This window comes from Procambarus clarkii, chromosome 34 (assembly GCF_040958095.1).
Source record: "Procambarus clarkii isolate CNS0578487 chromosome 34, FALCON_Pclarkii_2.0, whole genome shotgun sequence".
In the NCBI taxonomy this organism is placed as follows: Eukaryota; Metazoa; Arthropoda; class Malacostraca; order Decapoda; family Cambaridae; genus Procambarus; species Procambarus clarkii.
In genome coordinates, this window is record NC_091183.1 from 39,919,846 (window position 1) to 39,935,308 (window position 15,463).

At 33.7% G+C, this 15,463-nt stretch overlaps 1 protein-coding gene across 1 annotated transcript in view; it reads right to left on the reverse strand.

The window, feature by feature from the left end:
- Positions 1 to 30: 30 nt before the first annotated feature.
- Positions 31 to 15,463, reverse strand: part of Fancm (FA complementation group M) — a 32,753-nt gene continuing 17,320 nt past the window's right edge. The window contains 13 exon segments of the mRNA XM_069335718.1: positions 31 to 2,396; positions 3,374 to 3,393; positions 3,395 to 3,469; positions 4,302 to 4,399; positions 5,046 to 5,258; positions 5,738 to 5,900; positions 7,443 to 8,141; positions 8,437 to 8,547; positions 9,588 to 9,702; positions 11,600 to 11,745; positions 11,891 to 13,414; positions 13,416 to 14,671; positions 15,050 to 15,268. Of these exon segments, the coding sequence (XP_069191819.1) occupies positions 2,288 to 2,396; positions 3,374 to 3,393; positions 3,395 to 3,469; positions 4,302 to 4,399; positions 5,046 to 5,258; positions 5,738 to 5,900; positions 7,443 to 8,141; positions 8,437 to 8,547; positions 9,588 to 9,702; positions 11,600 to 11,745; positions 11,891 to 13,414; positions 13,416 to 14,671; positions 15,050 to 15,268 (4,748 nt within the window). The 3' untranslated portion in view covers positions 31 to 2,287.

Sequence of the window (15,463 nt, forward strand, 5' to 3'; positions counted from 1 at the left end):
TACAGCAATGTTTCAAATAATACAAAGGAATATTATTTAGTAATTTATTAAAAATATGTATAACATTTATATAAATAAAAATATCTTTACAATACATATATCACAGCCACTGCAACATGTATATAAACAATGATGTTTAAACATTTAAGAAAACACTAAATGGACAAACCCTGTACATTTTAAATATAAAAATTCATTGTTTTGTACAAAATCTTAAATTATTGCCTATTAAATATAAACAGTTTTAATTATATTTGAAACACTACTCTGTTAGACCCCATTATTTCTTTGACAGACAGCACACCAAATTTTCAGGAAGAATACACTAATATATCCAAAACATTAAAATCAATGGCTTTTCTTTGACATGCAACCTCTATGGATGTGGTTCTGCAAAATTCAAGAATGCTGGGAAGGATAATATTGGATCCATTTATACCTCGTCTTAAATACCCGTATACATAATTTTTTTATGGTGCATGTTGTATTTCTTTAATTGAGTACTGTATTCAAAGTGAAAATTTACTTACTTCCTTAGAATTTTTCCTGACTTTTATGGCAACATGACAGTCAGTTAAGGAGAATAATGACGAGAGATTTACCACTGATGTTGGTAATCGATTGTGATGGCAGAAATATAATTATGAACATAATTCAATTTTACTAGAGATACTAGTAAAACTGATATAAATCTTTCATCAGTGTAAAAATAAGCACGCAATGTGTGTGAAGAACCATATAAGGTAACTACAGTATTGCATTTTTTGGCTTTCGTTAATATGAATGGTAAAATCTACTCTTAGTGTCATTCATGAATGTAATGTATATACAAGTATACGCATGTATGCAAACAGGTATATGTAATGTTTATAACTTATAATTTGTTGTGACAGCATTACCAAGTGTATTTAAAGATCTTCTAAATTTCTGAAGTTAAAAGAAAGTTCAATGATAAAGACTGAAGATAACATTGACAACCATAAATCCATAAATAATTACACTGACCACCACTTCCACCACCATTTTTATCCTATTTTCCACCCACCTTTATGAGTGAAAGAGCTTCCCATTCTCACTGGGCTGGGAACACCATTTTCCACCTTCTTGAGTTATGAGACACTATTTCCCACCTCATGGGGTTAGGACCACTACCCTTTTCCACCCTCATGGGTTAGGAGGTATCCTCCACAAAAGTATAGAAACAGAATAACAAATGTATAAAACAAAGAAAGGAAGAACAAAGATAGAAAATCGGAAGTGAGTAATTATCAACAGAAGGTGCCGAGCACAGAAGACCATGTAGTATACAATACTGTACTACTAGAAAATGAGAAAGCAAAAACATATAAATGAGAAAACTAAGACAGGAATGGGTGTATTATATATATATATATATATATATATATATATATATATATATATATATATATATATATATATATATATATATATATATATATATATATATATATATATATATATACACTGTATATATATATATATATATAAAATATAAAGGTAAGCAAAACAATAATGCTTTGTTGTGAGATTAAAGACCACTAATCATGCAGTGAGAATATTATGAAAAGACTGAAGACCCAGTGTGAAGTAGTAGATTATCATTTCTTCTCTCAAAATAAATCTTTCATAGTGACTAATTAGAAGGTAACTTAGGTCACTGTCTACATCACAATCATCATCACTAACAACAACAATGACTACTTACCAGTATCAGATGTATATCCCTACCAATTTGTATCACTCAGAATTGAACACGTGTTATAAAAGTCACAAAATTTCTAAGAGAGTGCAACAGGTATAGACATAATTCAATCTGAATAATCATAACAATAAAGCAACATGCGTTAAGAGCTGAGAAGAGAATGATAATGATGGCAAGATGAGGCTCAATATGTGAATGATGGATGGCATAACAACTACCAGCAGGATAAATATTAAAATACCTAGTCTCAAAATGCTTGCCAACAATGTAGTGAAAATTTTAGGCCATTAGAAACATTTTAGATATATTAGCATAAAGTGTTAAGGTTAACCCTGAAGCCAAGGTTAAATCAGCAGAGGAATTAAGATTTAAGTTATAAATAAGGAAATCCATGAATGTTTTTTACCGGATATCAAATGCAATATAATACAAAAAATTATGCATACCAGTATATACATGTACCTGTATATAACATTTGATATCAAGACTTCAAAGTTATTTTATAATATAGCAATGATAATTTGAATTTCATTTATATTACAATGATAAATGAAGGTGTGAAAATTAGTGAGGAGGTAGCATATCTGGCCTAAAGTCTCTCTGGAGGTACTGTTTGATGGCTGTTGCTCGCTGGATGGACATACGACCCTTGTTTCTTATCATCTCTGCAGAGCTTGGAAAGATAAAAAATAAATAAATTAATTGGTAGGACGAATTATCATTTATTTATTTATATATATACAAGAAGGTACATTGGGTTTACGAGAGTAAATAGCATGGTGCGTTTACATTCTTGTAAAGCCTCTAGTTCGTATAACATTTCGGGCAGGAATGTGCATATTCATTATGCATTGTGTGCATATATCCACATACACCTAATGACTCATTCTCTGGAAACCTCCCACCTTAATGCTCTTTTTTGTTTTTTGCCTGCATGAGAAATTGATGCATTCCTCAGTACTAACTGCTATCCCTTCACCACAAGACTTATATTGTACAGTACTGTACTTTAGTTCAAGATGCTTCCAGTTGACTTTCAGGCATGCTTCTGCACATTAATAAACCACTTACTTATCTTAGAAAAAAGTTAAATCCTTAGACAACAGCTTACACAAAATGACATTCTGTATTTCGGGTCATCCAAGATAAATCTGGATAATGTCATATAATTTTTTCCCTAAAGAAATTTAAGGAAATTGGGTTTTGCTTATCAATCCATATACCTACAAGATTTGATATACTTTATCTTGCCTATCATTATGCAACAAAATTATAACATTGGTTATTATACATAGAAAACATTAATTAGAAGCATTCTAAAGCATTTGGAATGATTGCCAACTATCTCCTTCGATCTGTATGTTTTTTGTCTAGTACACATACACATGCACTCCTTTCCTTTTCTCTCTCTTCTTCTTTATCTTTTCCACTCTTTAATGTGGAAAAAGATAAAGTAGTACATTGCTATAGTACATTATTCACTGATATGTTACAGTAATTATATTCTGGCACATATCAGTAAATTGTAATTGATTAGGAACAGTTACTGTGTCACCTAAACCCAGCATTAAACAATTCCTTGCCCTAAGTTTGATAAATACAGTATACTCATTCTTGCTCTCTTTAATAAAAGGCATTCTTGCATCTTACCTATTTATGAAGTCTGCAATAGCTTCTAAAATTCTTAGCCAAACACAAAGCTGTTGCGTAACTCATGCGTGGCAGTGACAGGTAGAAATTCACAACCTAGAATTAGACACACACACATAAATTAATAACATTGGAAAAGTTGAAATTAATGGCTTCAAAATATGATGGTTGCTACTAGGAGTGAAAAATGCTCAGCGATAAAGACTTGATTGGTTAATAATGTACAGTACTGTATAAGTATAATGCATTTAATTTTAAAACAAGTTTTTTTAAATCCCCCAATTCTTTTATATTCTTTTTATATATAGTGTAAATATTCAGTTGATTTATCAACCTAAACTACTATCCAGATTAAACAGACAGCACCAAGAAGCATTGCCATTTTATTATTTAAACAATCCAAGCATGGTGACATTTATACAGTTAACACCAATAAAAAAAAATCAGGCTTCAAGTGAACATGTTACCTATCTAGTATGTCTGTTCTGCTCAATATCTTGTATGTAGTGGTCATATCCAATCAATTAAAGGCATAAAATGGATATGCAGAGTAGAATTAAACATTTTCTGGGCCTTCTATGCAAAAGGTACATTTCATGAATCTAGTTTTCAAGGAAGCCAACTTCTAGGTCATTTTTCTTACTCTCAGAGCATGGGACTTTTCAAGAGAATAACTGTAAAAATTTCATCCCATGTACACATATGCATTTTTTACTTATATAAAACAAGTTAAAATTAATTAAGTTAAAACTTCCCCTAGAGTGAGATTTAGCTTTGATTTTATGAGATGTGGAATAATTATATTACCCCTTATAGACATACAGTACTCTACTCCTAAATTTATATATAGCCTAACTATAAATTAAGCAATATCATAATTAACCTGTTACAGTTTTTATTAGCAAAGATAAATAGTGTGGTAACTAACCTGTTTCAGTTGGGTCAAATGTTCTGGCATAACAGGAATGCTGTAGCCCTTGGAACTTTCTTGCTCTACCAGTTGCAACAACATTGAGGTTGTCTCCTCTGTTTAAAAAATACTCTCTTTATTCTCTTCTAACCTTACATAATTGCAAGCAGTTTAATACATACTGACAACACAATTTTTTTAAATTGAAGCATGGAAGCCTAATGGACATCAGTCTAATGGCATCATCAGAAGCCTAATCATCAGTCTTGCTAATGGCAAGACTGATGATGAATATTAAGAAAAAATTTGCTTTATAAAACTACGATCATATAAAAATGCATTCAATCTCACTCACACCATATACAGTAAATCTAAATACATATATATACTCTGTATATGCACAGTGACTATGGGAAGTGATATCTAGCTCTGTATGCTCCACCTAGCTATTTATACCTGACATGCTAATTACATCCCTCAATGTTCAAGTTTATATATTTTTTAAAAGGTGTGGGATGGAGGTGGTTTCAATAAGACTTGCTGACTACCCATACAGGGTAAGAGGATTTCCTTGCAGCTATATGACTATTGTGTATTTGGCTTGAATCTAAATTTTAGAGGGGTAATCTGATAGGAAAATTTATCCTTTATCTGGGTGTATTCCATTTAAAGAGGGATGAATTTTGAAGATTACACTATTATTTTACCTAAAATGTACACAGTTCAAGTTATTACAGTATTCACAACCAGAAGAATACTTACCTTGACCACTTGAGTAGAGGACCTTGAGCTGTGTGACCTGTGCACTAGCACATGTGATTGTGTCCAGATATTTAGAACGACTCTGTCCATGGTGGGACGATTCTCCAGCTTTCACACGATCCATCTCCACAATGATCACGGGTCGTTCATACAAGTCCAGCATTCCTTGAACTCTCTGTACCAACTTTCCTCTTTGCTGGCTGCTGCTGAATACTGGGGGGTGATTGGCAAGAACCCACGAGTTCAACTTTCTTTAGTCCATATTCAACATGTCATAGTAATTTAAAATGTGGACAGCATGGCACAAACATAAAGAACTCTATCCACTGTAAAATTTCACACATCTGTAATGCACAGTGATGGGGTGAATGAAAGGCTGCGGTAAGACTGACCCTTTTTGAAATACAAGTGAGGACAAAACACAGAGAAGCTGGAAAAAGAAACAGATCTTAGAGAGGAACTCAGCATGAGTGTGAGACAAAACAGGAATGTAAAAATGAAATACTGTATATGAAATTAATGAAAAGTCACAGATGGGTGGAGAAAGACTAAGAGTTGTAGGGAATAATAAAGCTAATGGAAGAGGAATAGAAGCTAGTTAAAGGAAAAGACATTGACGAAGATGCTGGAAACCCTCCTTAATACAGAATCTTTCATGCCATTTCAGCATCAGCAATAACCACACATATTACCAGAGTGCAGCAACCGAGTTACAGCCATCCGTGTTGAAACAGCGTAATGTGCATGTGCCAGCTGGACAACTGCAGTGCTGGCTCCATACTGAAGTCTCATCTTAGACACAATATTTCCTCCACCACTTATCTCACATGAGTCCACTAACACCACTGCTGCCACCTAGGGGAAAGAATACTTTGCAATATACTCTTGATTGAAACAAAGACATGCAGATAATAATGAACAATGCCAAAATATATTTTTGTCTCTACCGACATCATTCATGTTTTGGTGCTCTTTTGTGTCTTCAGAAGTCAACGAGCATTCATAGTTCAGATAATTTTCTCAGTTTATATGAATTTCAATGCCATTTGAGTCATTCACCAAGAAAAATTGCTAATTTGCTAATTTGACAGATAGATAGATAGATAGATAGATATATATATATATATATATATATATATATATATATATATATATATATATATATATATATATATATATATATATATATATATATATATATATATATATATATATATATATATATATATATATATATATATATATATATATATATATATATATATATATATATATATATATATATATATATATATATATATATATATATATATATATATATATATATATATATATATATATATATATATATATATATATATATATATATATATATATATATATATATATATATATATATATATATATATATATATATATATATATATATATATATATATATATATATATATATATATATATATATATATATATATATATATATATATATATATATATATATATATATATATATATATATATATATATATATATATATATATTTCAACTGAATGAGGGCACTCAAGAAAGGTACCACTGAGCTGGAATATTTCAAAATATATACAGGGTGGTGGAATGAGTACAGGAGGATGCAATCCATCCTCCTTTATTCTTCTTCATATCATCCTCTTATATAACATTGCAGAATAATGAGTATAGGGAGTGTAATGATCATAGGTTAAGAGTAATATTCACTCTCAAATCATTTTCTCCTCAAATTCTTCTGGGTTATACTGGCAAAGACACAGACATTATAAAATGAAAAGTAAAAGTAAAGATTCAATTTAAGCAGGCTTTTGGAAAATGGCATTACAAAAAACATCAATACGAATGTTACCTGACAGGATGAGAACTCTTATTAAAAGAAAAGTTTTTTTTTTAAATATACTTATACATGAGTTCTTACATTCTTGTAAAGCCACTAGCATGCATAGCATTTCGGGCAGGTCCTTAATCCTAATTTTCCCCGGAATACAACCTGCCAAATTGTTTAATAACCAGGAATAGAGGCTACAGTTAAGAACTGGCGCCTAGTCAGTCCTCCCCGGCCATGATACAAACCCAGGCCAAAGCGCTCACAAAGCGCCAGGGTGAGTGTCTTACCACTGCGCCACACGGACTGCTATTCATTATTAATGCTTCAGCATTTCATATTATGCTCTGCTTAATATGTTAATAAATTGTAGATATCAACCATAAACTGGAACTGCACAGTGGCAATAATGAATAATTTAGAATAATACTGTACTAAAATATACTTACTTGTCTGGTGTTGGTAAATGTGGATGTACCTGGTTTACTCTCTGATAGATTTGTACTACACTGATTTTCATGTGCTTGTTTTGCAGCGGCATTTTAACATTGGAACCAGGACACTTTTAACCCAGTCACTGGATCCGGTATGGAGGATACAGGCTCAGTCCTCATGCTGGATGCTAATAAGCTGTTCGATTTTGATGGTAATACTCGAGCTACACGTGTTTCTTTATCATCCTTTTTAAGTTCCTCAGATGGCATACAGAAACCTTCTGAACCACTATTACAAAACAATTTATTTTGCAGAGGTGCTATTCTGGCAACGGCACGTTCTGGAGAGAGAAGTTGTGTTTTGCGTTGAGGATCAGCACTGTAGCATCGAGATAAACTTCGAACTTGGTTACTACCACCTGTTGACTGGTCATTTTCTGACAACTTTGATGTTATTATTGATCGCTTTGGACTTGAGTGCAATCTTCCCGATTCACTATGCTGTATAATTTGCAATTTATCTGATGGTGTTAGGCTTAAGATGACGGTGCTTGGAGTTTTATTTTTTGTAGCATCCCTTTGCATGACAAAACCTCGATCTTGGATGCTAGTGCAAGATGATTTAGGCAAGGAGCTACTACAATCATCACGCACTTGTCTGAGTAAAGAAAGATCACTTTTATCCTTGCTGTTGTGATTTCCACTTTCTTCATCACTTGATGACTCACAGTTAATTATCCTTTTTCTCTTGGTTTTACTTCCATTCTCGGCATCCTTGCTTTTCTTAGATACTACTTCATCATCAAGAGCCTGGATTTAGAAAATACAGAATTATGCACAATTAAATCACAAGAACATGATTTATATTCCAATTATCTAATGATAAAATAACCTATGCAGTTTTATAATAAAAGTCTATGAACATAGAGTACCTTATTATTAAAAATAAATAAAAATTAAGCCAATTTTTAATATTTTCTTTAAACTACAGATAATTTAAATATACGTATTTAAACTATAAACTTTATTCATTCCAAAATTTTTCACTATAAAGCATTTCCATCACACTGACAGTTTTAAGTTATAAATAGTTACTTATTATTACCTGTGCTATGATAGGGTCTTCAGCTAGCATAGTATCACCCATGTATTCAGTGTCATACTCCACAAAATTGTTGTCTACAACAAAGCTGTCTTCATCTTCATCTTCCTCTTCCTGTAAGCAGACAGTAAATGTTGTGACAGTTATATATCTATATCTGTGACAGTTGCAGAAATATCACCTACCGGGTACAAGGTTTATTTTTGTCTTTCCTGGCTTTCTAAGCTGAAGCACTCAATTGCTTTCTGAGGCAATTTCCTGCTCCTTCAAGAATATGGCAAAATTTCAGCCAGGTCAGATTGAGCTTCATATTTTTTATTTTTTATTTATTGGGTCGGGAAGCCAGAGTGTATTCATACGCTGTTAGGCTTATATTGAGGTGCCCCCCCCTAAAAAAAGGTCAAATTACTGACCCCACTCAGGATGCAACCCCACAACTAGCTGACTAACTCCTGAGTACTTACTGCTAGTTGAACAAATGCATTAGGTGATAGGAAATGCACCCAACCATTTCTATCCCGCCCAAGATTTGAGTTCAGAATTGTCAATTGTGAGTCAAGAACATACCCGAGTGTACTGCCGGGACTTTAATATGCAATGAAGCAAGAGTGTTCTCAAACAGCTCCACCGGATCATGAATGGGAACAGACGCTGGAAAACATAATTCAATCCAACCCAGAATAGCTCCTCCAAACATTACTCATAATCAAAATGACGACCAAGTATGTGCTCTGATAATTAGGTATACAAGTGAACCACCAGGTGTTGGCACTGGAACTCACCCCTAGACTGAGCCTTCACCTTATGGTGTGGTCATAGTGCCGAATATCCTGCCTTCAACAGTGCTTATATAACAATTTTGTGTCTTGTTGTTAAGGGGAATTTGCCATACAATAACACATCCATTTACAAAGGGATACCTTATTATACGGCAAATAATAATGTAAGTAAGAATCATCTATTTTAATTAAAATGGTAAATGAACACTAAATATTCCTTTCATACATTCATACAGTTCCTGACTTTTTTCAATATTTTTTTTTTATTTATTTAGTTGAAACAGTTATTTTATGTAGCTGTAAAATTATATTAAATTCATGAGTCACAATTAAAAATATACTGTACGGTATATGAATATTTAATTGTCAACTTACCTCCATTTCCTGAGTACTTTCATCTGTGTCAGACAGCTGGTGTTCGTTATGGCGACGATTCTTCTGAGCCATCTTGAGTGGACTAACAACAGACTGCAAATACACTGCTTTCATACTGAAAATATATTGTGAGTGGTATTATAATACTTTCTAAAAGCAATACAACTTAATCTAAGCACAGGGAAGCAGCAAATAAAAACAAATATCTAAAAAAAAAAAAAAAAAAAAAAAAAAAAAAAAAAAAAAAAAAAAAAAAAAAAAAAATTACTGTATTCATCATACAGTGCTGTATGTGCATACAGTGCTGTTTAAATGCTGTATAAATCTGTCTATCTCTTCATACTTTAGATTAAAAAATAGGGTTTGAGTTTATATGAAAAACTACTTACTAATATGACTTTTGGGTGCTCCCTAATGTAAGAATCAACTGGTTTTGAAGGACAGGATATGTACAGTTGAGAGATGGTGACACACACTCAGCACAAAAGGGAAAGTTTTATCAAGCCCTTGCATAGTTATACTGGTGTCAGAAAGCTTTAGAGAACATTCCACCCTGCATCAAGAGATCCCTATACAAAACACTTAGAAAAACTAAACTCCTAAAAATTAAACCAACCTCAGCCATTGGAAATGCTGAGATGGACTCTGCTGGAACTCTAGAACAGTCACCCCGAATCCAAATTGAACCAGCACTTTTAGAACCAGATCCTGAGTCTGCAGACAAGCTCAATGACCGAAGACCCAGAACAACCAGTCATTGGGGTAAGCCAGGACTAAATTACCATAAAGACACACACCCTAAAGGACAACACAAATCAGCCAGGCAATTGTTCTGGAAAATTGATTGAGCCAAATGAACTCCTTGAGATCCAGAGAGACAACACTGGAAGGTCAGCTTCTAGCAAATTTTCAGCACAGTTGTCATCCAGAAGGATGGGCATATGAGCATTGACCTCTGATAAGTTGAGTATTCACCAGGGCATGGACACTCTTTCTTTGTCACTGGAATGTGGGACAAAGATGAGAGAATGAAGTTTGACACTTGAGGAGGCAAGTGGTACAAAATTCACCGAAGATCTTAAGACACCAAAGAGAACGAACACGCTTCCATGGACCAGGTTTGCTGGAAATTGTGCATATGTCCCCAAACTGTAGCATTGCCAAGACTTACCACAAAAGGGCCAACATGGCAAGCAAAGGTAGCCTCTACAAAACTTCAAAATGCTTAAAAGTTTCTCCTTCCCCCAAAGGAAGCTGGGGAAGAAGAAGAAGAAGAGCTGGACCCCCACAGGCCAGCAATGGCCCTGAAACACATGACAGACCATGATATTGATAAAACAAAGCTCTCCTATAGCTTTAGCGAGGAGCAGGTAGAGCAGACTTCACTCGAAACAATTGGAGAGGCTGGAAAGTTGATCTAGCACACAGCACATAAACCAGCAAATCACCACCTAAGGTAAGATAAGGATGGAAAAGAAAGATAAGAAAAATGAATGACTAAGCAGTCTTGAAAATGACTGAAACAGATCGCCAGTAACCAAGGCAACCCGCGACATCAGACACCACATCCCGAAGAGCGTTGATTGGTCCTTGTGATGTCAATTAGCACTTGGAAGCAATGAATTTTTAATGTGCTCTCTGGTAGCCAATCCAGGCCAGACTAAATATTCTCCAGTGTCCCCTAAGCACAAATGTGACCGAGCAGGGACAGTTGAAAAGGTTTCTGTTGCACAAGTGCAGATCACTCATCTATACTGATAAAGTATTGACCAGTCCCAGGGCAAAGACGTTCTTCCCTTAGGAAACAACTGAATGCAGTAGATCAGAAACAAGCAGTCATATTAACAATTACTCGAAATCATTCATTCACTGTTATTGATTTCAGTGGTGATGGTTTTCTGAAATACAGCACTCTTCAGATGTTAACAATAGTTTAAATTTAATTATTTGAACTACTTTAGGTTTCATAATATTGTTCACAATGATTCTTTGTTACCCCCCAAAGGACTCACTCTATAGAAGTATCCTGTGTTAGCTGTGTGCAGTCGTCCACAAAGCTGTGGTCATAATTCCCTTCATCTTCTTCCTGTTCATCACTAGAAACACAGTCATCATTTTCTGAAACTTCTGCTTCATCTTCAATAAACAAATTCTTTTTCTGGAAAAATTATAAGAAATACTGTATAAGCCATATTTTCCCTTTTGTGTTTTAAAATAAATTAGATCATAATGAAGTACAGTGTATCTAAACCTCCTTAAGGTACTATTATCATTCATTTATTTACAATATGTTATGTATTTACCTTTATGTCTTTATGTGGCTGCTTTCTTGAGCTCTCTGATTTCTGTTGCATCATTTGAAAGGCTGCTGTTGAATCTTCATCAAAATCATCATCATCTTCAAAGTTCTTTTTAACCCCAAACATCTTTTTCTTTTTCCTGTTGATCCCGATATTATTCCCCGAGGAACTACTTTTATCAGTGAGTAAGGAGCTAGACCTTCCGTGTGTGTCATTTTCAGAGTCGCTACTAAGTGTGACATAATCTTCAGTGTCAGATCCCACTACATTATGTCGTTTTCTCTTCCTCTTCCAAACGTGTGAGTTCTCTTGTGTAGGCGAAAGAACTGTATCAATAAATTTTAATATCTCGGGAGATGTGTTACCTGTTAAATTTTGCCTTGCTTCATACTTTGTACTATGCATATTGTTTTTTAAAATATATTTATCTTTATTTTCTTTATCTATACAACTTCCCTCATCACTTATCCCTTTCTTCCCTTGTGTTTTCCTCCCTTCATCTTTCATCTGAATGTTCAGTTCAATATCAGCAAGAAGTGATTCTGACTCTACATCAAACTCATCAGTCCCTAACAAATCAAAATGGACACTTTGTTCATTGCTGGATTCTTCTTTCACTCCATCTGGCTTATCCTCATCATCAGAAACCAACCCATCAAGCAGAGAAAAGTTTGGTCCTCCTTCCAAGCAATTTGATTGTTTCACAGTTTCTGTGGATACTGAATTTTTAACACTCTGGTCATAGCCATTGGATTTGGAAAGCAATGACTTGGATAACATTCCTGTTAACTTAGCAGTATTTTTTAGAAAACTGGGTGATGATGTTTCTGCATTGTCAACAACTTTACAAGATATATTATCAGTTGACTCGTTCACTAAATCAATGATCTGTGTTACACTCAGAAGGGCTGAAGCTGTGCCTGCAAGTGACCCTGTGTTTGTCTTTGACAGTGATTGTCTAGTTGGAATAACAAATGGTTTTCTATATTGTTCTATGACTTCAATATCAGGAGATTCGTTTCTATTTGTTTTATCTTCTTCTTCTATGTCAACGAAGAGATCATCATCCAGGCTCAAATTAAAATTGACACTACACTCTCTGCTATTGTGGGTTGTAACATCCTTATTTGTTGCAACAAACTTATCTGTCATAACATCCTTATTTGTCATAGCTTTATTTGTAGCAACGTACTTATTTGCCGTAACATCCTTATTTGTCATAACATCCTTATTTGTCATAACATTCTTATTTGTCATAATATCCATATTTGTTATAACAGCCTTATTGGTTGTATCATTCTTATTTATCATAACAGCCTTATTTGTCATAAGATCTTTATTTGTCATAAGATTTTCATTTGTCATAACATCTTTATTTGTCATAACATCTTTATTTGTCATACCATCTTTATTTGTCAAACCTTCCTTATTTTTCATAACAGACACACTAGAAATTTGACGAGTGTCGATTCCTTTGCTTGTATGTATAGGATTTTGGTATTTCTGTAAAGATGAAATCTGTGGTTCATCCTCCTGACTTGGTGTTTTCAGGTATCGTAAATCTGCTTAATTTTGAACGCACTTTATTCCTATAACTGAGTCCTGAAGGCAAGCCCCTTGCTTCAAGCTCAGCATTTTCTGAATCTCTCTGAATTAATTGCTCTCTCCTTAAGTTAGCAGCAGTATGGGATTTTACTGGAGTACAAGATGTGTCTAATTCTCTAGAAAATGGAGAATTCTGTTCAATTCCAGTCAAATCAGGAGTTGCTATTTTGAAAAGGCGTTTAGCAGTGACTTTTGGAGTTGAGGAATAAAGTTTCAGATTTGTTCTAACTGGCTTTTTATAACTAGAACTTAATACTGGTGAGACATTTTGATCTGATGGCACTGTAGAATCACCAAAAATATCTCGAGATGTAACAAGTTCTGTATCACTACTTCCACAGTCAGACTTTTGACTTCCGCTTTTAATTTGACTAGTTGCTGAGGTCATATTATTTCCTAGAACTGGGGATACTTCTAATGAAACTTCTGCTGTGGAGGACTTTTTATAAATATTTTCTTGATGTCCTTGAAGATCAGGCAACTCTACTAAAGAATTATTTGTTTCATTCAAACTCATAAGCTTTGATTCAACACAATTCAGTCTTTGAAAATGATTAATAGATACATCTACAGCATCTGAAGCACCTATGCCACCATTCTTTAATTTAAAAACATTCTTGGCAACATCCATTGTCTTTTCAATCCATTCATTGTATACATTTATGATGTCTGTTGGGCTAGAAGGCTCAGATTCTTGATCATCATTAGAAAAGTCACTTGCATCTGGAGGGTCTGGGATATGGAGAGGAGAACGCTGCTTTGGTGGCAACAAGTTCAAGAACTCTAGCATGTGATCACAAGCATCAGTGTTCTTCTTACAGGGACTTACACTTGGTATTACAACATGCTCTATGTCTTCTACATCAACTACTTTGACTTCACTTATTTCCATTTCAGATTGGTCTTCATTTGTATCTTTATTAGCAACATCAAAATCTTCTAAATCTTGACAGTTACTCAATTTTGGCTCCTCAACATGAACTCGAGGCTTCTGACTAAACATGCTGGTGATGAGGCAGCTCTGAACTGATTTTTTGGCACCCTTTCTTGTTGATGCACTGGCTTTCTTCTTTTCTTTTCCTTTTTTAATTTCACCACTTCCTTGCAAGATCTGTTGACTGTCTCTGTGTACATCACTTCGTACTGAAGAGAACATTGAGGGTTTCTGTGCAGTGTTACCTGGTGAGGTGTAAAATATAGTTATCATTACATATAATGATTGATATTACATTACTAAAGTACTGCCTTTCATCTATGTATATTCAATATTTTTTCCCCAACACTTCAAGATAAATATTTATGCGTGTTATAAAAATAATGATATACTGTTTATATAGAATAAGGTACATTAAAGTCACACTTTCTGCTTCAATAAAGTTTGAAAAAATTGCTGACCTGCAATAAATTATATGGAACACTTAAAATCCCCCAAATTGTATTTATTAAAATATAGGTGAGTAAGATATATGTCTACAAAACCTATGTCTACAAAATATTAAAGGGACTGGTAACAACTCTGCACTTTGAAATAATTCATTGAGATCAGTAGACACAAACCTTCAATATAAGCCATGTCTAAAAATGCTGCCATCTCTAAGCCATAAGGATCATCATCAACATCAAAATGCTGCTGGAGGCCAATAAACTCAGTTAGCTGAACCAAATGGAGTGTACGGGAGGAATGGCCCATTACATGGGTGTTCTGGGCCATAGTATGCCATGGTTGATACATCCCCAAGTTTATATAGAGCATACTATTGAAGTCCTCTTTTGTATCTGAAATAAGAATACTACATAACACTTAAGAAAATAAGGAATTTTATATATTATTAATGTGAATTCAGTGACAGTAAAATAATCAAACAGTCAAATTTTTAATACAGTATAAATAATACTGAACTTTCATAGATTAGTTGATTTCAAATGAGAATAGAAAAAAGAGCAGAAATTGAATTAACTAAAAACATTTTA